The sequence below is a fragment of the Cydia pomonella genome, chromosome 23 (assembly GCF_033807575.1).
Source record: "Cydia pomonella isolate Wapato2018A chromosome 23, ilCydPomo1, whole genome shotgun sequence".
Classification (NCBI taxonomy): Eukaryota; Metazoa; Arthropoda; class Insecta; order Lepidoptera; family Tortricidae; genus Cydia; species Cydia pomonella.
The window spans coordinates 8,707,043-8,731,369 of NC_084725.1; the positions used below are offsets into that span (position 1 = coordinate 8,707,043).

At 36.3% G+C, this 24,327-nt stretch overlaps 1 protein-coding gene across 2 annotated transcripts in view; it reads left to right on the plus strand.

Moving 5' to 3' along the window:
• Positions 1 to 24,327, plus strand: part of LOC133530501 (zinc finger protein GLI4) — a 137,203-nt gene that overhangs the window by 102,792 nt on the left and 10,084 nt on the right. For both annotated transcript variants that reach the window (XM_061868421.1, XM_061868420.1), the window contains 5 exons: positions 20,892 to 20,984; positions 21,485 to 21,688; positions 22,386 to 22,560; positions 23,435 to 23,578; positions 23,754 to 23,916. In XM_061868421.1, coding sequence (XP_061724405.1) covers positions 20,892 to 20,984; positions 21,485 to 21,688; positions 22,386 to 22,560; positions 23,435 to 23,578; positions 23,754 to 23,916 — 779 coding nt within the window. The remainder of the gene's footprint in view (positions 1 to 20,891; positions 20,985 to 21,484; positions 21,689 to 22,385; positions 22,561 to 23,434; positions 23,579 to 23,753; positions 23,917 to 24,327) is intronic.

Below are 24,327 nucleotides of genomic sequence, written 5' to 3' on the forward strand. Positions count from 1 at the left end.
ATCTGGCATGCTATTTCGGTACTTGAGACTTACGCGGTTATCACACTAATTCTAATTCTCACGTCACTCCGGTAGTGGCAGTGCTATGCACGTATATAGCGATATCCCGCTCGCAAAACGGAGCGGAGAGCGAATCCGCATCCAATATGAACACTGCCTTATTTTCTCATGAAATATAGTACGTTATAAAAACGTTGAATAGATTATTTTATAATGTAGTTGCTGAGTACAGTCAGCTGTAGAGATAATTGACCCCCTCTGCATATAAATTGTTCGCAGGGGGGGGGGGGTCAACTATTTCTGCAGCTTTCAGTACTTACCTACATAAAATACATATTATCATTCTACTTTCATGTCTAGTTGGTCGAATGGTATAGAAGCAAAAAATTAAGTCAGTTGATTGTTAATTTCATGTATATTTCACATACCTATCCTTAATGACTTCATTGGAAAAAGACAGACATTTTTACACTTCTGATGAGTCCTTAATTTATTGCCATGGTTCAGTCGGAATTCCTTTCCTTCACAAAACATTATCGATTATAACATTAAATCTATGCCCACTGCCATTATGTGTTTTCATACGTTGGTGAATATTATACAAACCTGAAGTTGTATATGAATTATATGATGTAAAGATGTAATAAAAAACTGACCAGACGAGACGAGAGAGAATAAAAACCCCTTATTCACATTAATTTTTCCTATAAAATGAATAGGTACATCTCGCATAACACCGTCCTAACGGGTAACAGGAACGCGGTGTTGACTCTGGCTCATATTTCGTCTACTGCACCGGATGGTCTATACACTATTTGCATACACACGACCTTCGGCGGTCACCCGTATATGGGTTACACGGTTTTTAGTTCAGCTAAAGGGTTGTACTTTGATATAAATGTAGTATGACGCCTGTTGTCTACCGTACCGTGGTTTTACATGTTGTCATTTTTCTTTTAACTTGTATTTTTATTATATGTATGTAGTTTGCGTTAGGAACATTAATGCAAAACTTATTTGGAATGCATACTTAAGTTACTTTTTGTATATTGAGATTACGCTAACTAGGAGTGCGTATTATGAAATGGTTATTCTAAGTGACCTATTAAAAGGTTAGAGCCACTAAAATTAATATTGGCCACCTGACAATCTGATGACATGAAATTATCATTATTCAAATGATAATATTATGCGCATCAGAAAACAAACACGCTACTCACATTAACTTATCAGATTTAATTCTTATCGTGGCTATAGAGTGTAGATATAAAAATATAGATCCGCTTCATTGCCTTCTTCAGTCGACTGCAAAATTTCGCAAACCTGCGACAAGCCGAAACTTAATAACTTACTCAGAAATGCACCAGCAAATTGGGAGCCGAACCGGCTCCGTAACTCTACACCGGCTAACCGAACTGTCCAACACATATAAATTGTATTTTTATTCAAATCGGGCCTACGTGCCGCGATAAAACCCTCTCAAAACAAATAAGTGCTCATTCAGCGAACAAACCCAATGAAAAAGATACTGTGACTCTTGAAGACTAAGTTGAAAATGCAGCAGTTGATGCAGAATCAAAACCTGATCATGATACAAACGAGAACAAGCTTTCCAGTGGCGGTGATAGAGTTGTAGTTTCTGAAATGAGCGCGCTGGATACACAAGTCTTACCGCGCCCCGGTAGTGAAGGAACTATGAGCGTAAACATAAACAATGTAAATTACACCCTGGAAGTAAAGACACAAGTCTTAAATTGTAATGACGCGACGACGACAGATGTTATCGGAACTGATGAGCCAGATATTCTCAAGGCATGTATAGAGAACAATTTAAAGGTTCATTGGGACACTTTTTCACTCAATTTGTACCCTTTTCTTTCTTGTTGCAGCGCGAGTTCAAGCGAGGTATAAATTAATATATTCGATGGTTCAGTAATGATTTCATGATATTGTGTAACGTCAATTTTCTCTATAAGGCCTCTTGAAGGATGACTAGTATTGCAACTTCAACTCCTGTTTGCCTTTTTAATATAGCTGTTCGCACCGATCCCGTTCATTATGCATAAGCAGTTTTTCTGGCCAAATTGTTAATAGCCATGTTCGCTGTCCGGTTTTTGCAGCGACTTTTATATACATTTTAAATAAAGTTGTTATTAAAACAGCTGTCAATCAGGAAGGTAATGATATCATAATTATCGTTTTTAATGCGCGCGTTATAAGCGCTGAAGTAGACGACCTTTATAAAAATGGTAGTTTAATTCCAATCAGAAACATTGTAGAATCGTTTCCAAAGCCGTAAAATGCCTGCACGGTTCTGATATAAAAATATTCTTCGAAACGCTTCTAAGACCTTCAATAAAACTCATGCATTGAATTATTATAATCAAAATCAAGGTACTATTGAAACCGGAATCGATATAGGTGTATGTCTTTATTCGATAATCGTAAATTAAGGCCCAGGTCTGGTTAAACCGAGCGTAAAAACTGAACGCAAGATTGAGAGTTCATGTTACTTCCAAAATGAAAAAGAAAAAAGGTTAAGCGCTTCGACTGTGTGAGAGAGATGGCAAAGAGTGGGGACTTAGAATGGTATATTTGTTATTCGTAAAGATTTTTAGAGTAGTATGAAAATTTAGTTTTTAGACCGTCAACTTACTTAGACATACATATTTGTGCAGATATTATAATATAGTTTCTATCTGTGTCTCTATTTTTTTTCTAGAATAATTAAAAATTTACAGCACTAATATATATCTGAGCAGGTTAAACCTGCCGTGAACCTGCCTTTCAACTGAGGCGGATATGATCGAAAGTAAGAGGACCCGTGCGTGATCAACCAATAGCATTAGTTGTAATCCAGCGAAGCGGAGAAGTGAACAAATGCTATTGGTTGTAATACAGCGAAGCGGAGAAGAGAACAAATGGTATTGGTTGTAATGCAGCGAAGCGGAGAAGAGAACTAATGCTATTGGTTGTAATCAAGCGAAGCGGAGAAGAGAACAAATGCTATAGGTTATAATCCAGCGAAGCGGAGATCTCTTCTCCGATGCTATTTGTTGATTCCCGCACGTCTCCTCTCATCTCTGTTCAACAAATATCAGTGTTCGTAATCCGGAGTAGCGGAGAAGGAAACCATTGCTGATTCCCGCACGGTGACGTCATCATCTTCGTTAATCTCCAACTCAAAGAAAAAGAAAAGCCTTAGATAGGAGTCTATTGCGATTGTGGATATAGGTAGGATAGGTTATAGGTACCTACTTAATCATACAATCCAATAATACAAATAATTAACAGATACGTGTCAAACTTACTCTTCTCGTTATAACTTGTAATCTATAATTATAATCACAAACCCAAACGGGTTTTTTGTACAAAGTCAAGCGTTTAAGCGCAAAAAAACACTTGTCCGTAAATATATTTCCATTTGAAAAGTGTCAAATCAACGTGGCAGGTTCAATTTGTTTCTGACTGTTTACCAAACCTTTGTCAAATGCTTAAGGGGGATTTAGTATTGGTCTTACGTTTTTTGATAAGTTCCTTGATTTTCAGATTTCGGTTTTAACTGCTTCCTAATTGAAATTTTAAGTAAAAAAAACAAATGCCTGTACGCATGTAAATTGATCAAAATTATTGCTACGACTATTTGTATTGTTGCAATAAAAATGCATAATTTCTGCAGATGGTAATTATAATATGAGCAGCCATTAATGATAAGTAAATTAAAAAGAGCTGGCAGCTTTCTTTCGCAGCGCATAGTATTGCCATTCAGCGAGTGAATGCTGCCAGCATCTTTGGCACAATGCCTCGGGGGGCTTTATTTAGATGTATTTTAATTTTGATTCGTTTTTAATTTTATTGTAACAGTTTACATTTTCATTTCTGGACTTTATTGTTAATAATCTTTTAAAGAGCCAATGCAAAATGCTTGTATCTGAAAAGCGTTTTCTTGTTATGTGATTACGGAATTATTATTATTAATTATAGATAAATAAAATTACAGATCAAGAAACGATCAAAAAAGGTGACCCTAAGGTTATATATAAGAAAGTCATCTCGTATCCTTTTAATCTTTGTCAGCGTGCGAGCGAGAGGCCGGAACGGGTTTTAGAGCGAGACAGCACGCGCGGGCGCATGACAAGTGATCGGATTAATGCATTTTAAACGAAGAAGGCTTAATTTCGTTCGGGGCCTTTAATTGAACGAGTTTTTTGGTAACTTGTACCCATTAGAGGGTAACGGTAGCGCTTAGTTTCGCGGTCGTAGGTAATTTGATGGTGTTTAATTTAACCATGGTATTGTGTGGGAAATTATTAATTAGTAATAAGGCAACCAATAAACGGAATAGTCTATGAAAATAGTGTTAGTAAGCTAGCCGACAGCTTGAATCATGCATCTTTTTTAAATCGAAGGTTGCGTTCTGTCTTGTTAACTGCAGCAAAGTTTTCTTTAGTACTTAAATTATAGATATATGTATTTATTTCTAAGCTTAATTTTTTTTAATTGTCAAAGTTTATTTACAATAACAGTATATTATACTTATAATAGATATATATGTAATATTGATGTTTCTATAACTACCTTTAATCTAAAATAGGCCCTTGAGGCATTATACCATTTATTTGATTTATTCCGTCCAAAGTTTGTAAATTAAAATGCGGTACATAAAATATTTCATTCACCTAAGAAAACAGTCTTAATAATATAAAAAGCTCTATAAAAAGTATACTTAGCAAACTCTGCTCAACTCATCACACCAGGCAATATGTTCGTGAGTTTATTACGCACTATAAATAAGTGCTATCTAGGCTCCAGGGACCATTATTCATCTAGCATCCATTCGAAGAAAGGTCCTAACTACTCAATAACTTTTATTAACGCTTAGACACACGTTACCTCCTGGTAAAACGTTATAACGTTATTAATAACCTTATAAAAATACCATCAAAAATAATTTGTGTTATTTATTTAATCCCATAACATACATATGTATCTGAACAAAATAACATTAAACCAAAATGAAATTTCGTTACTGCCAATAACGTTACTGCTCATTCTCAAATTTCATAGTTAATAGTGACTTGGCAATGTGGCTAGAACATGAAGACGATTATTCCTAGCATAGCGTTCTATGAAAGTAACTGGCGTATATAGGTTACTAAGGGCCTGTTTCGCAATGTCCAAGTAAAGTCCTACAGTCCTGAATAAGCTACTTGCCACTTATCTGACGAATAAAGTCATCGTTGGCGTTTCACAATGTTCAAAAAAGCTTAACTGGTAGATAAAGCGCTATTTTTTGCAGGAAATTTTATTTGGCAGTTAATTTATTTATTAATTAGTTATCCAACACTTTACTTGGACATTATGAAACAGGCCCTAAGTGTTAACAATTACTAATCACCGATATTATTTCCTTAATTTTGTAGCACTTGAATTTGATAACGTTACAAGTTAACATAAATAACGTTACAGTAAAATACCGTTATTACCTAAAATAACGTTACAGTAAAATATCGTTATTACCTATAATCTCTTTTCGTCCGCGTTGAAAGCCTCCCAGCCAGTGAATAACGAGACCAACAAAGTTCCCGCTGCGCTCGCGCATATATCGCGCAACCACTAATGCCGATAATTCTTTTGCCCGTGTAAATAATAAATAAATTGTGTTATTTATTTATATCGCTTCATACTCAGGCGTTTAGTTCTGGATTCTTTATTTCAATGAATCGTCTATTTAAGGTTTTTAAACATTTCAAAATCAATCTCATCTGAAAGACAGAAATAAATATTTTTAGGTCGGTTATTTGATTTTATTATGTTTGAATTTATTGAAAATACCAACAAAAAATTCATATCTTTCTCGTACACTAAACAGTAGTAAGTATTAATATTAAACATATATTACAAAGGAAACAATATTAAGACTATGTTTCAATTCAGCTAAACAAACCTAAACCATTATTATCTTTCAAATGAATCTAGTAACGCTTAAAACAAGTTCTAAACGAATCGCTAAGATAATTAGTGTTTTAAAAATTAAGTGTGTAAAAGTGATATATTACAATAATCCTCAATAGAAGAATAACACTAGACCCTACTCATAGTGTTCCTGCCGGTGAGTAAGGTTGCCAGTATTCAACGAGGGTGCGGAGTGTTAGGGTCGGCAACCCGTAACACCTCTGGAGTTGCAGGCGTCCATAGGCTACGATAACCGCTTACCACGCGGGCCGTGTGCTTGTTTGCCACCGACGTAGTTTTAAAAAAGAAACCAGTCCAATCTCTGATTGATATACCTATTATAAATTATCGTTAGTATAATTAGTGTTTGTTAAAACACTAAGTGTGTAAAAGCAATAGTTTACAATAATTTCTCAATTGAGGAACCCGTCCAATCTGTGGATTGATCCGGTCCGGTCGATTGAGACATCTTTCAAACGAGTTCCATCTCGCGTAGGTTTACACTTTTGGTGCAAGTCATGAGATGTGGTGAGAGAAAGTGGTAGAGTAATAATTTAATAAACGCTGGCGCTTATGGTGTGGAAATGTATACACACAAATATTTACCTATTGGGTAACAGTGCGAGTTTGTTAACAATTTGTATTTTTTTTTCATTGTATCACAAATAGATATTTAGCGTTAAGCACTTGTGAACTAACATTCAACATAATCAAAAAATTAGACAAATTTCGATTGGGAGCTTTAACTAAATTTTTGCTTCCAGAGTGTTTGAATATTATGAGGAACTTTGTCCAGTTACAGACCACCTCTCTGGTAGCAGTTTAAGGTTAACACTCATTTTTGCCATGCATTTGTCAAATATAGTTAGTACGGAGAAATCTACCCAAATATTAAATAAATATGTAGCTTTATTATATCAAATTGTGCTGGATGTAATGGACTACACCCAAATTAAAAGGAATCATACCAAGTATAAGTATAGATAGATTACCGCGTAATGATTAAGAAGGTTAAGGATAACACAAAGATTTTTCAATCCGCGAATTCTTATAAATTGTATCGCCCGCACCCATAAACACTTTCAACTCGTAACTTGCGCCGCTCAACGCCCACGTCAGTTAATTGTGCGTCCCTAGAAATTCGATTCGAGTTTTTTATCCTTGTTTATAGAGAATGTAATAGCTTCGAGACACTATAGTTGTTAGATTTCTTTGAGTAGTGTAATCTATACTGATGTTCAACAAAGTTTAAGTGTAGGTTCGAGTGTAATTACTGTTTTGTAGTTGTGGTGAGATATTGGAGTTAGATTTGATATTTAATAATGTTATTGGAAATGTGATATGTACGGATATTATCAAACTCATCTATCTTATTTTGTAATATGATAAATAGAGTTAGACCACGCTAAGTTGGGATCGATTTTGAAGTTTGATGTTTAAAATAACCCTTGCACAGTCTGGGCTATCTCAATCGCTGCCAACTTAGCTTGGTCTCACTCTATACGATGTACTTATCCTAACGCCATTAAGCAATTCTCTACTGATACTCGTCCACTCGGGGTGCAGCATTTTGTAATATAACAATTTCATATACTTAACCAAAAAAATAATCCTTATTTTTACGTCGTCAGATTAAATGTGCTGTTATAAATGAAAAATAAAACCGAGCAAGTGCGAGTCGGACTCGCGCACGAAGGGTTCCGTACCATTATTTATAAAAACGGCAAAAAAAAAATGTTGTATGGGAGCCCCCTTAAATATTTTTTTTATTCTTTTTTTAGTATTTATTGTTATAGCGGCAACAAAAATACATCATCTGTGAAAATTTCAACTGTCTAGCTATCACGGTTCATGAGATACAGCCTGGCGACAGACGGACGGACGGACGGACAGCGAAGTCTCAGTAATAGGGTCCCGTTTGACCCTTTGGGTACGGAACCCTAAAAAAATACCAAATATATAGGTTTAATAATAAAAATGTTCATTTTTACTCTTAAAAAACAGCATACATCATCTTAACGTAAAGATTCTTGTACTTGTTTATTAGCAATGCCTGCGGATTATAGTTATCAAGATTACATCGTGCCGGAAACATAGAGCGGCAGAGCGTTCTTAGAACCGGAAATTTGGCATACCGATTGCCGTGGGAAGACTGAGCTTTTGAATCCTAACCTAGGATTGTCGTGCTGTTATCGCAGATAAATATCAGATGCAAAGCTGTTTTGATCAGTTAAAAAGTTATATTAAGATCTTATTGTAAGAAAATACATTTTATTTATAATAACAATATACATAATGGATATATATAGAGGATTACTATAATTAGCTTAAATCTAAAATAGGCCCTCGTTTTGCGAGGCCGCCAGCTCTTCGGTCACCAGTTACGTCAACCAGACGCTTCACGATTTCTGCAAAAAAACTTGTGCGTGCTGGGACCCCATGGACCTAAATAGTTTCAACGCCAAGATCTTATATATTCCTAATATTTTTTTCCACTTATTTCTTGCGACAGTTGCGACTGTCTGTACTACCGCCAACATCGTAAAATTAAAAATCGATAGAGTCAGACCAATCTAAGTTGGCATCGATTTTAATAGCCTAGACGGTGCAATTGACTTCATAGAAGTTTGACGTTTAATTAAAAGTGCAACACAAGTTAATAATACTCACCATACTTATTACAGATGTGTGTGTTTTTCACTAAAATGGTGTGTGTTTTTCACTACTTTAAGATTAAAAAAGATACCAAGACAAACAATACACTCTTTTCATAATTTTCTTGAGAACCCGTTGAATTAACAATTCACATAACTTTGACACGCATAGACCGGATCAACGGATCATACTTATGTCATTCAGCTTTATATAATTATTCAGTGATGGGGCGTGCGGAATCAACATAATTGTTCAATCACTTCGTTAGCCGTGGGTGGAAAACAAAACTATTTTATAAGGTATTAGCTTTTTAATAGCTGGTAGAGTCAGACCAAGAGAAGTTGGCAGCGATTTTGATAGCCCAGACGGTGAACGTGTTATTTGAAACGTCAAACGTCAAAGAAATTATGACGTTTACTTGACACTGGCACCGCCTGGCCTTTGAAAATCGCTACCAACTTCTTGGTCTGTCTCTAGATAGGTGAGTTTCTTAGAGCATTTAACCAACATGTCGCCTTTGAGAGCTAACCCCTCTGTCGAATAACTCGAAAACATCAGCCAATCGTCATACTCACGTTAAACTTGTTGTATAGGACTGACGTTTATCTATTTAGTACGTAAGTACAAATAGCCATACATTTGACGCTTCCCCCACAAAAATCGGCAGCCTGTTTTGTACAAAAAATTACAGACAAGGCGTCTCCGGCTGGTTAAAAGGTGAGTTTACAGATCTGGAACATGTAGATAAGAAATTGTTTGTGAATATGAAAACGGTTTTTTTTTTAATTTGTCATGGTTTTTTACTCCATAAAAAATATTTTACATGTCGTGTTATCTACGGAACCAAACTAAATGATTTATAAGCTGGAGAAAGTTTTAATATGAAACATTAAATGCGTAGGACTAAATTATATTCATCGAAAATATCGAAGTACTCCGTTTTAAAGGAACTGAAAAGAGAAAGTACTACAATAACGATTAAACATCTTAATGATAATGGATCACGTACAATTTCCAATAAACAAGAGTTGCTAAAACAATCACATCCCACTTTTATTGCATAAGCTTGTGAAGATATTTAATATAATATCTATTCCTTTGAAATACAATTCAAAATGCAATGCAACTTGTCAACAAGCAGCAATTAATAACCGGGCGATGACAAAGATTAGTCACTGTCAAATAATTTTAGGTAACAGTCATCGAACATGATGGATGCGCCCGATTGGTTTAAATTAACGTCGGCGCAAGCGCAGATAGAGTTTTGATCAAGTGTTTCTCACTTTGTTCAATTTGTAAAGAGATTCAATTTAAATATTGTAGTAAGTATAAATATACTATATAAGTCTACTACATAGCAATTCTATCCACTAAAATGTAATACTTAAATTATACCTAACATCTAAAAATATTACACAAAAATTATCAAAAATCGATTTTTCGCTTAAGTCGCTTAAGTGCTCGAGCTATTTTTAGAACAGTACTCCAAAACAGGCTATCTAAGTTGTATGTGTGCACATTTGTGAGTAATAGTGAATTAGTGACTTATTTTTTACGATTAAATTCGACACACATGTGTTAAAATTTTAAAAAATTGATATTTCAATTGTATCTCATTTTATGTCTAACAAGTTTCATATATGTCTTAGATTAACCTTTAACGATTTATTTTTAAATCGCCTTTAAACAAATGTAAATATATACAACCATATGTCACAACTACCCAATAAGGGCATGAACACATGGGCGCAAATATTCGCGCAAAAACACGTGTCGACGCGTTAACGTTCTCAGAAGTTTCAGAGCCGACTTTCTATTCGCAAAGCATTTTATAGCCTCTGTTAATATCAAGTATAACTCGACCGTTGAGAGTGTTAACCAAGGATCAGTAAAAGAACAGGACAAAGGAGGAAATGGCATCGTTCTCAGTAGTATAACGGTTAATATATTTTATAATCATATACAAGGTGGCCAAAAAATATGTGCATTCCCGTTGCCAAGGAGGTTTTGGGATTATACTGAGCAACTTTTACTACAGGACCAACCCCGTAATCGCGAAAAAAAAATTACCCTCCCATAGAAAAAGACCAGCTAAAATGTATGCACAAGTCAAGAATTTTTTTTCGCGATTTCGGGATTGGTCCCATAGTAAAAGTTGCTTAGTATGAGCCGAAAACCTCCCTGGCAACGGGAATGCACATGTTTTTTGGCCACCGTGTAGATTTTTTTTAGTTTATACAAAAAAAAAAAGTTATTGTCTAGAAACGTTACTAATACTAATATCAGGTTTTGATGATGTTTTGAAAAGATGTTTATAAAAATAGTATAAAGAACATGACGTTGTATTTGTTGGATGATAAATAATCATATCGTTACTAATAACGATATAGTGGCAGGTACAATCATATTTATAATTAGTATAGTTATATTAAACGGTGTTTAAGAGTAGATTTTAGATTAATATCTATATCTTAAGCCTAGTAAGAAATATGTTATCAGAGGTCCGTTTAAAGTGGTCGGTCTTCAATGCGTTCGCCAATCTTTGTGAATTTGGCGGAGACACTAAAAAAATATAGTGATTTATGCTTCCCTTAAAGGGAGTTTTGGTCGAAACACCTCATTAGGGGAGGGTAGTTGTGGAGTGTTAATTAGGTTGCCGGCTGCGTGGTTTCCGTAATTCTTTAATATAGTGGAAGTTTTGGTGTGAATTTCAATCATATAGATGAACTAAAAAAAAAAAACAAAGTTGTCGACGATAACGATTTAAAGGGTAAGTAATCTAACAAATGAATAGTGTCTTTTAAAACAAAAGTAAAGGGCTTATTTCCACTATGAACTTATTTCGAAAATCGTGAAAAACATGAATCCACGGTTAACATTACGTAATTATTATTTTATATTCGATATTGTACTAACGTAAGTTGACATAAACGGCATACGTTTCTTTATATTTATCTAAATAATTATTTGAATTACTATACTATTTCAGAATTAAGCCCTCTTGATGCGAACTTTATGAATTAACCCCTTAACGCACGTCATAAAAAACATTTTGTTCAATGAACTTTAATAGAACAAGAAGAGACTTTGTAGAACTTTGATCTTAATGACTATGCGTAATTTTATGTTATAAGCAGAACTGCATTAATGGTAAAAACAAAATAAAAATGGAAATAAGCCCTTTTGAAAATACTTTCCTCAAATACGAATTTAAAGGTGTGTGGTTCCAATAACGTGGAGGATTTAACAACTGGAGTCGCCTTGGCTACCATTTTCTGTACAAAACAGTCGGCCGATTTTTGCGGGGGAGGGGACATCAAATGTATGGCTATTTTTACGTAACGTACGAATAGCCATGTCAGATAAACTTCAGTCCATACAATACTGACCATCGGCCGAGGTTTTCGACTGAGGGGTAAGCTCTTAAAGGCGACTCCGGTTATTAAATCCTCCAAGTTCAATATCGACTCGATTAGATGATAGCCTCTTCGCGATAATCATCGCAGGTATATTCGTAACTCACTACTACGAGTTAGGCGTTAGTCTTGCTAAAATATGAAGTGCTTCTTGCTAAAATATGAAGTACTTCTTGCTAAAATATGAATTACTTCTTGCTAAAATATGAAGTACTTCTTGCTAAAATATGAAGTACTTCTTGCTAAAATATGAAGTACTTCTTGCTAAAATATGAAGGTTAACAGATATTAGGGATTTTCAAAATTGACCCATTTATGTTACCCTAATGCACCTCAGTTGTACTTACTACTTACAGCGCAAAAAAATATAATCCCATCTAATATGTCATGTAAAGAAGCTATCTACTTAAACTAAATTCCTAAAGTAATTTACACTCCATCTTACAAGATCATAATTAGTGAGAACGGGACGCATATAGCAATTATAGAAGAAATTCAAAACCAACAAGCTGCTCGCATATGTCTGTCTGTCCGTTCCTTCCGGTTGTTTTGATCTTAATTACTCGTTAAGAGTGCAGTAACAATTAACGAAGGTTTAAAATAGATTTACAATTATTTATAGCTGTTGATTTGACAGGGGAAAATATATGTGACTTTCCATCACAGAATGGTCCTTATGCTTCAAGTGCAATAAGGACTTTTCAATCAAAATAAGATGAATCAATCAGGGCATTTCTCTGATGGAAAGCCACAGATTACGAGGTAAGTAGGAAATTGGGCTAATAAGTAGGAGCATGAACTCATGCTACCTGGGCCAAAAATACAGGGCACCTACCTGCTAGGAGGTAGCTTAACAAGTCAGAGTCAAAATTGTGCCGTGATTACGATATTTGCTATCATACTATATAATTTCAATGCTTTTAGTAGTGATATAGATTAAACTGGTTATTTGTAAAAACTTGTATATAAGTAATTGTAGTTTGAAATACGATGACGGAGAATCCTATAAATATCTTAGTCATTATCTTATAAAAAATACAATACATATTTTCTGTTTTTTTTTTTTTTGTATTCTTAAGTACACATAAGTAAATGTTAATCACGTCATGACCTAAATGGCGATTGAAATCAAGTTCAATTAATCAATCAATAATTTTTTTTCTAGGTAAACATAAGTGAGGTGTGACAAATTATCATTGCCTTAACAGTAGTAAAGTGGAGTTCAATAGACTTTGCAAATAATATAAATATTATAAGGACATTATTACACAAATTGACTAAGTCCCGGGACCCGGGTATGTCCTTAAACTACGTCCAAAAGAGAGGTATGGGCAATGTGAATGTCATCTCGCCTTGTGTGGTAGGGCACAGCACAGCGGTCGTATTCCAGATCTAGAGTAGAGCCCAACTGGGGAAGTACCTCCACTTTACAGAAAACCGCAGCCAAATAACACTTGACCCTACTCATAGTGTTGTGTTCCTGCCGGTGAGTAAGGTTGCCAGAGCTCAACGAGGGGGGTGGGGTTAGGGTCGGCAACGCGCATGTAACTCCTCTGGAGTCTGGAGTTGCAGGCGTACATAGGCTACGGAGACTGCTTACCACCAGGCAGGCCGTATGCTTGTTTGCCACCGACGTAGTATAAAAAAAAAAAAGTCCCGCAGTAAATTCAATTAAGGCTTGTGTTCTAAGTACTTAGACGACGATATATATAATATATAAATACTTAATTACATAGAAAGCAGCCATGACTCAGGAACAAATATCCGTCTTCATCACACAAATAAATGCCCTTACCAAGATTTAAACCCGGGACCATCGGCTTCGTAGGCAGGGTCACTACCCACTAGGCCAGAGTATAGATATAATTATTTTCTGCTTAAATATGGAGTAGCATACACTGACAAATCCTATAGATATCTCTAAATTAGGTTTAAACCTCAATCAACCCTAAATATCCCATTTATAACAGATCCAGTTTAACCGTCTTTAATAACTGCCCTTACCTAACTCGACCAACCAAATAAAATCAAAACCCTTAACGCGATCCTTTAGAAAACCATAAAAAAGCGGTTAACAATTTCTAGAAAAAGAAAGTCGATCTTAGTTGCTAATACATAAAGTTGAAATTAGTGTAATGATTAGGTATTCATTTAGGCCGTTTTGAAAAGCTCATGATTTGAATTCGGTAGTGCAAGCTTCTTCGAAACGGCAACAAGGTTAACAAAGGTTTTATGAATAAATGTTATGGAAACCTTAAGGCCAAGTCGGTTAGTGTTGTCACTCTCACTGAGCGGCGTCAGCGAGATGTATGTGCGTGATCGAGAACGCGGATGTCATGGTTTTGATTTTTTTTTTATGTGTTGTAATAATAAAAAATGTAATCGCTGAGTTCGCTCAAGCATAACACCTACTAAGCCTAGCATGCGGTAAGGGGTTAAATAGATAAAAATATAAGTAACATATAGACTACCTGGCTTGCATATTATAGCAGCTTCGTCTGCCAACAAACCACTCTGTGGTTTGGCAGAAGTATATTGTAAATTATAAGGCATGAAACGTGAATAAACATTTTTTTTTTACTGCTCATTTTTAGAATTTTTTTTTTTTAGTTTTTGTGCAAAAATTGTAATAAATCTGTTAAAGTGCGATTTAGACCTATATTCGTGTTTTTTTTTCTATTGAGCGAAAGTCAAAAACTCAAGATTCGAATTACTGAAATCCCTATGGAAAGGCCTCAATTGCTAATAAAATTTTTGGCAACCGTATTGTGAATTTGTGATCTAAAAAAGCAGTACATCTTTTGACAAACTCCGTTCTCTGAGCCTGCACCTGCACTGCACCTTAAAATAAAAGAAATAGAAATATAAATGTGTTTTAAGTGCAAATGAGATGGAATGCTATTTAGTCAATATGTTATTATGTTGTTAGATATAATATCACGATGCTTGAGTTATTTGGCAATGTTTTTCTTTAGTTCTTTGAGCACATCAATAGGATTGAACGAAATACTTATATTAGTCATAGAAGAAGTAAAAATAGCATTGTTATGTTATAAATGAAGTAGGTACTATTTTGACGTAATGTAGGTATTTATTCTGTTCTAATAAATTACCCTGGCAGACAAAGTGCCCAATGAACTTTTCGGTGAAAGAAAATATTTTAGAAATATTCTTCAGTACTTAAAAATTAAAAGTCAGGAAAACATCAGCTACGCCATTGACATATATATGGAATAGGTTTTCACCTAACACTTAACGATCACACATCACCCGTGAAATATATCAACTCCTTCAAACTTAAAAAGCCACGTCTATTTTTTAAGACCAATTCCTTGAAACTGACCACTAAACCTCAAAACGACATATCTCACAAAAGCTTAACCGAAGTCTTTATATCAACTCTATTTCAATGTATTAAGGTATCAAATTGCGTATTTATTTGTGATCAGACGAACTGAGCGTATATGTTTTACGTCCTTTTGTGATAGTTGCGCCCGGGCACCTGATTCATAAAAACCTCGTTAGGCGGTTTTTTGCAACATAACAAATTACTAACGAACTAATCGGTTTATGACACGTGATGTTATAATAAATGCTTTCGGTTTAGGTGAAACTGTTTTATTTATTATCTTTTTAAAATCTTCGCTAATAGTGAGATAATCTTACAGCTTTTTAGGCGTATATTTCTTGGTGATTAACCCAAGACTTTCATCAGAACGCTGCATCAAATTTAAAGCGCTTTTTTTATTCCATGTATTCCGCTTATGGGATCAGGGGGCAAAGCCAAGATGACCATTGTATATTGACAAACGCTAAACGAAAAGAAAAAAAAATACGAAAAGTCATACATTATTTAAGTTTCGAGTGGCATTTTCTATCAACTTATGTCATCTTGGTTAGGTCCTCAGGCCGATGTAACACTAGGAACCCGAAAGATTTTAACCATACATTTCTAAGGCCGAAAGAAGGAAAAAATGTAATATGAGTTAAGCAAAAGCCAAAACAAATTTAAGCTTTAACAGGTATATTATGTGGTCATGAAACTAAAAAAAGATGATAGTCACAGAGAGGGACATTTGAGCTATTTCAGTATGATATATTTTTTCAAATTCGACACAAATTACGTCTCACCTGCTCCTAATTTTTATCAATAGTTATCGATAAAACCTTTGTGTGTGTCTTCCCACCCTAATTAAGTTACTTCTTTAGCGCGAAGCCATAAATTAACTATAAAGATAATCCGATGCTTACAATTAAGCGGCTCGAATATCAATTTATATCCCCCTTTGAATATTTAAAAGGCGCGGTCATAAAAAATACCTCGACATTACGAATTCAGCTCGTAACGCCTTCATCTCGCCGTCGAGCGGCGACCGACGACCTAACATAACTTAAAGTCCCCGCCGTTACAAAGTCGGCCCTAACAAAGCTATTTTACATCCATATTTTAACGCTAAACGTGACCAAACCTCAACTCGGAGATACTAATTTTACGCCCAATCAACATTGATAAAAATTAATACGTCAGTCATATCACCTTTGGACAGAACGCGTTCCATATTCGACTATTCGAAAAAAGAACTTAAAGGCAGTTTTCGGATGAGGTTTTTGCGCGCGGTTACACCAATGTCGCCAGGGTGACCAAGCTAATGGAATTCGAAACGGACTTCGGTTTCGATCGATCGATTTTTTACTTTTTTTTCCTCAAAAAGGCAGTTTTTGGTTCTCATAGAAAATGAAGACATAAAAATGTTTGGAAGTCGAGCGGCGCGTCAAAAGGAGACCACATGCGTTTCGTGGGCAAGGGTTCGTTGGCGATTTTAGCTAAATTGGCGGTCACTCGCGCCTCTCACCGCAAACCTATTATTTCGGGGCCGCTCAGAACACCAGCAAAGGAACGTGATTAACAAATCAAACTTCTTTTTACCTTTTTTTTCTTAAAGCGATGCGTGTTTGTTTTTCGAGGTATAATATAATAAGTTATTATTATGGAAATTCGTGGCCAAAATGACGCCCTCACGTCGAAAGTTCGGTTCAATCGGGTTGATGAATAACCGAAAATGTTATGTTTTCGGCGAGATGTTTACGCTCTCGGGTCGAATTGATTTCGTTTGTAAGTAACGAAAATGACTGATAACGAGCCAAATATATCAGCTCGCTGACAGGTTAATTTCAAATTGGTTTGTTTATTGGACACTACTAATTTTAGCGGCGATGAGTTTTGAATGTTTCCGAACGAGAGATTAATATTTTTATGCGAGTTTTATAGCGGATGTGGTGACTCTACGGGTTTCGATGTTCGTGATCGATTATAAATGGACTTCTACAATTACGAAGGAATCCAATTAAAGTGTATCGTGGTATTGGGAGCAATTGATCATAAAACAGCGCCTTAAAGATAGTTAACGCTGCGTTCACGACATAGACCGGAGTTTTCAGTTTTTCTTCTTATTTTCTATTAATAAACTTGTTTGTAATTTAGCCACATTTCTTTTCCTTTAGATATTTACGAGTACAATCATACAATTTATTTTAATTGAATAGTGGTCATTCTAAGGTTTCTTTAACATCAATGTTCTTTTTTCCCTAATCATATATTAAACCCCAAGTCTACCTTATCGGCAGCCCGATTAAATTCTCATAACATTTGTGTTATTCACCCACCACTTTTTAAATACATCAATTTAAACTAACACGACCGCATTAAATTGGCTACAACTTTGTTGCTATCCGAAAAATTTACAATGTAACCCAAACTCGATTAATGGGTGACACACAACAAGGTCCTATGCGGCTATAGCTACCATATCCACATAAAACCTTGGTCACCCGAGTGCGACACTGCAAATTAATGGTGACAGGCTTTAGGCTAATAAGGTCCTGAATACTTTGATTCCAGTTGGTAGTTAACACCTTGTTGTAGTAAGTGACATTGTGCCATTTTTGGACTCGGAGGTCAGCTCCCGAGAACTCGTAAACGTCACCTAATATTTATCACGCAGATTAAAGAAGCGGCGTGAAATACTTGGTCTATGAGTATTCGTATTACTTTTAAATAACAGGGATTTTACTTGGTATTTTTTTTTACATTTTGTGTAATTTTTTGAGACCATTTAAAGTATCTCCTTAGAAAATACACATATAAATTGTTTTAATTATAATGTTTATATTATCTTTTTTTATAAAAGTCATAGGGTAAACCGTCTATACCGGCCACCTTATACTAAAATGGTTAAAATTAAAATACTATTTATTTATTTACACAATTCAAGTAAACTAAATAACTATCGTTCAGATGATTAACTTTGATTGTGTGATTATTAAACAGAATTTCTTTTAGTATAACGTGGCCAGTAATTGGAGGGTGGCCAGTAATAAACGGTTTACCCTAAATAGGAAAGATCGGGCATAAGGAAACCTTAAAAACCCAAAGCTTTTCAAATAAGTAGTAAAAATAAATATTGTCTGGAATGATTAGAGAGCCATCAGTTTCATGCTTATATTTCAACATTTCTTGCTAAGACATCTTGTAGTTATGTATATACTTGATAAACGATAATATACTAACTTCCGTTACAACAAAACATATCTAGGTACATAATCATAACAGGCATCTCCCTAATTATACAGAGGTTTAAATCTAGCCACATAAGTATAAGACACATCTTCCTGCAGAGGAACAAGTATTTATACCTATTACTTCTAAAATGTACCAGCTAAAGCCACTCCTTTAGCGTGAAGCTTTAAGTGGGCAGTTTATATTCAAATAGGTCTAAACGATGACATCTCAATCTCGACTAGCCTTAGGTTAGACCATTCACTACTTCCCAAAGACACCGCATTATAATATGTGACGCTCCACATGTAAAGGTACCTTACGGTGGTTGGCGCTTACACTATTATTCATTATTAAGAGTCGTTACGCTTTAATACAGTGCTACGCGACGTAAGCGCCAACCGCCATAAGATACCTTTACACGTTTAGCATGGAACGTCACATATTGAATGTGTGTGAAATGCGTGGAGATGGTGATATAAACGACCATGCACGTTGTGGTAAGAATGTTACCTTTCGTGGACTATAAACTTCGTACAATTTGACATTTCTTAAAACTGTCAAAAAAGGCCGATAAGACGTAGTATTATTATTTATTCTGTATCATAAGTTCGGTCACATAAGTAATACAGATTTCTGCAGGTTAGTAACTTAGCTGCCATACGTGTCACGTACATGTCAAAGTAAACCTTTTTGTAGAATTTCTCTGCTTTATCTCGTGCCTAAGTGATCTGTGGGTTAGGCGAACTAGCCTAAGCAGTTAATCAGTCTGTTTTCTACGCCCTTGAGCGCAAATATCGACGTTATTGTATGGGTGACAAGGTCGAAAACCTTTAAAATTATAAGGTTTAATAGGACACACTGCGGTTTTATGCTAAAATGTTTCCAGTCGATAATTAGGAGTGACAAGACCTTATAATCAATGAGTTAAAAAGCGATATTTATTTAATTACGTAGATGACTTGTATAGTTGGACTTAATTTAGGGAAAAGGATCCAATCCACAAAATTCTGTCAATGAAATTTGAACTTTCTGCCAAAAGGAAAAGTCATTTAATTAAATAACAAATTTTAGAGGATGGAAACTACATCCAGTTTTACTTTGTATACATTCTTGATTTTTATTTATAAAAACCCACAAAAGTAGTAAGTTAGCCACGCGAGAATGTCCATTACATACTTCACAGATAAATTATATACGTACACGTACGTATTCGGTATGTATCTTCATATAAATGCATTATTTTAACGTGAGACACATGCAATATATTACACGCAAGAGCATTAAAGATGGGTATAATAATGTATAAAATTTCCATATAAAACGACTTAAGTGTTATGATTGAAATAAATATCATAGGCGCCACGTGTGACCATTTTGACTTAATCGAGACATTTATCCATGATATCGCCAACTTAGGTCTCAATAGCGCATTGTTAACTGTAAATAATTGAGTTCTAAAGATTATTCAGCCATATTTGGCTTCACATTGTATTTTATTGGTCGCTTAGCGTCGTAAATTAATACCAATAATGGCATTATGGTAAACTGATGACTTAATAATGACGGAATATTCAATCTGGATAGGTAATAAGGTCATGTTTTGCGTTGTTTCTTGTTTATTATTTGATAGTTTAATACACGCCCCACAGTGACAGTTTACATAATGTTATTCCGAATATTACTTTATGTGCCCTTAAAATTGTTAACACAAACAAACATCTATGACATTTTCAAGCTAATGTACTACCTTGTAGCTTAAGATGAAGATGACTTGTATCATTATACGAATAGCCTATCAGAGCGTCCTTATCGCTTGCGACAATGTGGTACCTTTTGCTTGAAAACGACACAATTCTGTTTCTTGTTGATAATCTACAACGTTAGCCAGAATTCAACAGTAGCAAAGTTTGTCAGAAGAAACGTTTTAACACTTAGGTGTTATTAGCATGATTAGTTGATGGCCCATATTCAAGTGAACATTATCTAACTTTGCTGACTTTAAAATCTTGACACATACTTAAATGTCAAGAAAATTTGAACCACCCTTTTAGTTTCGCAGGTTTTTTTAGTGGCCATGTTTTGTTTCTAGTGTTTATTTATTTATTTATACAAGAAATTCCAACAGCTATAAAAGATACATTAAACTTTTTAGATAGTAATACAGAGCCAATCACAGGAACTCGCAAATAGAAACTGTACTTATATATAATTAGTATAATTACACTGTACACACTAGATACAAAAGCACATAATAATACAAGATATTACTATATGGAATTTTATTGCAATAATTTTATTTGCTTCAGGGTTAGAGTACTTGAGCGCGGCGCGGAGTCTTCACCCGGAGCTACACGCTGGCAGCACGCTGGCCAGCCAGGACTTTCAACTTAGTTTAGAAGGTAAGCTCATACTAAGCTTAGGTGATTCATGAGAAGAATATTGTATAATACCTAGGTAATATAGAAATACGAGTAAGATACCGTTAAATATATTCAGAAATTATATCGGTAATTATACTACAATTTTATCCATAGGATCATGGGAATATGTCATATACTTATGCGTACTTTTTTATGCAAATAATTTTTGCAGGTACGGTCACGTCTGAAAATATCATACGGACAAAGTGCCAAAAATATGTATACACAACTCTAATATATGGACCATAAGGTCGTGTATACATATTTGCACTTTTTCAGACGTGACTGTACAATACAATGCTCTTGCAAAATTAAAAAATTAGTACTCTTTAAGCTGCAGTGAAAAACATAAAGTTTACTTTGACAGCGTTGGTCTTAACGCTTATAATCATTCTTGGACAGCAACTCACAACGCTTTGCAGTCCTATGTGTAAGTTTGTGGCGTGCAAAGAATTAAACAACATGTTTTCTCTTTCCAGGATCACGAATAGCCTCCCCAACGCGCCTAAGGCTATCCGGTGGCGCGATTGGGGCCTCCGCCAACCGCAAACGCGCGGTGTCCTGGAGCCCTTACTCTGCGGAGTCATTAGACTTGGCGGCGGTGATCAGGGCGTCACCAGCGAGCTTGGCTGTTAGAGCGCCTTCGGCGGCGTCTACTGGGAGCTATGGCCATCTCAGTGCTGGTGAGAAAAACTTCTATATATTAACCGCAAACGCGCAGTGTCCTGCAGTCCTTACTGCGCGGAGTGCCTGGACCTGGTCGCGGAGATCAGGGCCGTCGAGCTTGGATGTTAGGGTGCCTTCAGCGGCGTCTACAAGAGGCTAAGGCCATCTTAGTGCTTGTGAGCTGTGTCGAAGAACTCTTATCTGCATTTTTTTAATATACTTCTTTTTAGTCCATAATTACAAGCATGCTCGTACAACTATTTGTCCCATTAATCTGTCTGAAGGAATAGGCAGAGACGGCTGATATTTATTTACGCATCATCTCTTTCGCTGCCTTCATATTTATAATATTCTTTATAAAAATACTTGTCCGCTTATATCATTAGGCAGTATCTTGGTAACTGTTTTGAATGATTCACGGTTAGTTTCACTAGACTTAAATCGACCGGGATATCAACAAGATGCATGTAACTGCGTCGAAATATCGGGAGCTCAAAAACAATATAAAAGGTAGTCACGGTTTATCCGGTCCCGGTCGATTTAAATCTAGTATCTTAGTATACATTATACACAACATTCAAGACTGCAAGCTGTGCTGTTGGTATAAGCCTTGTAGTGGCAAGCAAACTGTGAACTACTTAACTTTCCATCCCGCCTTCAAAACAACCACATTCTTTTAAATATTAACATACATAATAATTTCATTAATTCCAGGCGCGATATCCCCCGCCCTATCGCTGTCTCACGCGTCACTGGCGCAGCAGCTGCTGGCGCGAGGCGGTGGCGGCGTTCTGGCGGGTGGAGTACTACTCGACCCTGCGCACCAGCAGGCTGCGGCTGCGGCCGCGCACCACGCAGCCCATGCGCATCTAGTGGCCGGGATACACAGGTAAGATATATATCGCTGGCTTGCTCGATTTCGCGCAACAGCAGGCTCAAGCTGCGGTCGCTTGCCACGCAGCCCATGCGCACCTTGTGGCCGGGATACACAGATAAGACATATATTGCTCTCCTGCTCGATCCTGCGCACCATCAAGCCGCGGCCGCACACCATGCTGCTCATGCGCACCTAGTGGCCGGGATACACAGGTAAGATAGGGTCGTAGCGAAAATGAATCTTTATAGTTCGTGTCGTCCACGATGACGCGCAGATTTGTCAAATCTAACCTTTAATACCAGGACATTACGAGTCGAGGCACGTGTCATCGTGAATGACACGATCTATAATAGAAAACTCCAATCGAAACTTAAAATAATGTATGGAACTATTCACGTGACTTTTCATTGAATCTATCGTCCCGAAACGTTTTTTATTTTCGTTTGGCGTTTATGGATGTACGATTATCACCTTGGCCAGGCCCTAGGGCACACAGGATAGGTAGTATGCAGTTACCTAAGCTGATATCTGCAGTGCTACATTCTGGTAGGTGGAGTGCTGTCTATCCCTTTTGGGAATGCCCACCTAGTGGCTAAGATAGACAAGTTTTTGAGAGGGGAGCTTCCTCATGAAGTGTTAGCTGGAAGTTTAAATAATATACGTGGCTGTAGTATTACAAAATACGATCACGAGGACCGGAGTGGAGGAGGAAATGTTAAAAAGCGGAGCTTGGGTACTTAAGCTGCATATGCAATGAGAAAGGGATTGTCCTTACTCTAACTCGTATAACTCAGTTTTCGTCTAAATCAAGCTACTTGTTTTGTCGAAGCTTAGTAGTTAAAGTTTATAACTGACTTTAAATCTCTGTACTCGTAATTCTGGACAGATCCCACATATCATCGCCCACGCAGCTACTGATGGGGACACCCGTAGACATCCGACAGGGCTTGGGCATGGACGGATCTCCTCCTCATCATCTGCAACAACCGCCGCAGCAGCCTGAAGTTACTAGCATCATGGAGGCCGATAGGTAAGTCACTGAAGAACAGTATTCATCTCATAATCATGATTCCGCCTTTTCACACCCTGCTATTAGAACTATGGTACCATTATTCTACTGGTACCAATAGACGTTTTCGATAATTGTTTCAACGTAATTTCACTACATAAAGCAATGTAATTAATCCCATATCCTGTTTTCACAGTGCTTCATCAGGCATGACACAACGGAAATCCCCACAGAGCCTAATGCATCGAGATAACCATCACAGCAACAAGCCATTATCAGCCGCCGCGGAGAGCACGGTCCATGACGGGCTCGACTCCAAAGATGAACCCGGAGATTTCATCGAGACTAACTGTCATTGGGTAAGTATAAGTAACTCTTGATAACAAGTAGTTCTTGGACACTTTGTAAGATACTTTAGAGAGATTATCGTGAAGCCTCGTGAACTTCAACCACGGTTCCATAGATGTTTTGAGCAGCAGATGCACGTGCCATCAGCCGTAAAAGTGCATGGCGACTTTGTTAATAAATTCAAAATTTCTCCATGCAATTTTGCATCTCACTGTACGTAGGAAACAGAAATGTTGTTACACCAATGGTTCTTTAAGTGTGAGTGAATAACCACAATCTGAATTGCTGACATATTTCGCGAGATGAGCAGATGCAAAAAATAGAACGGCTTAAGGACGCGCTGAAAGGGGAAAAGGCAAAGTCACGTCCTTTATCGCTCACCAGGTTATACGATGATCTGACCTGATGTAAAATGAACTCAT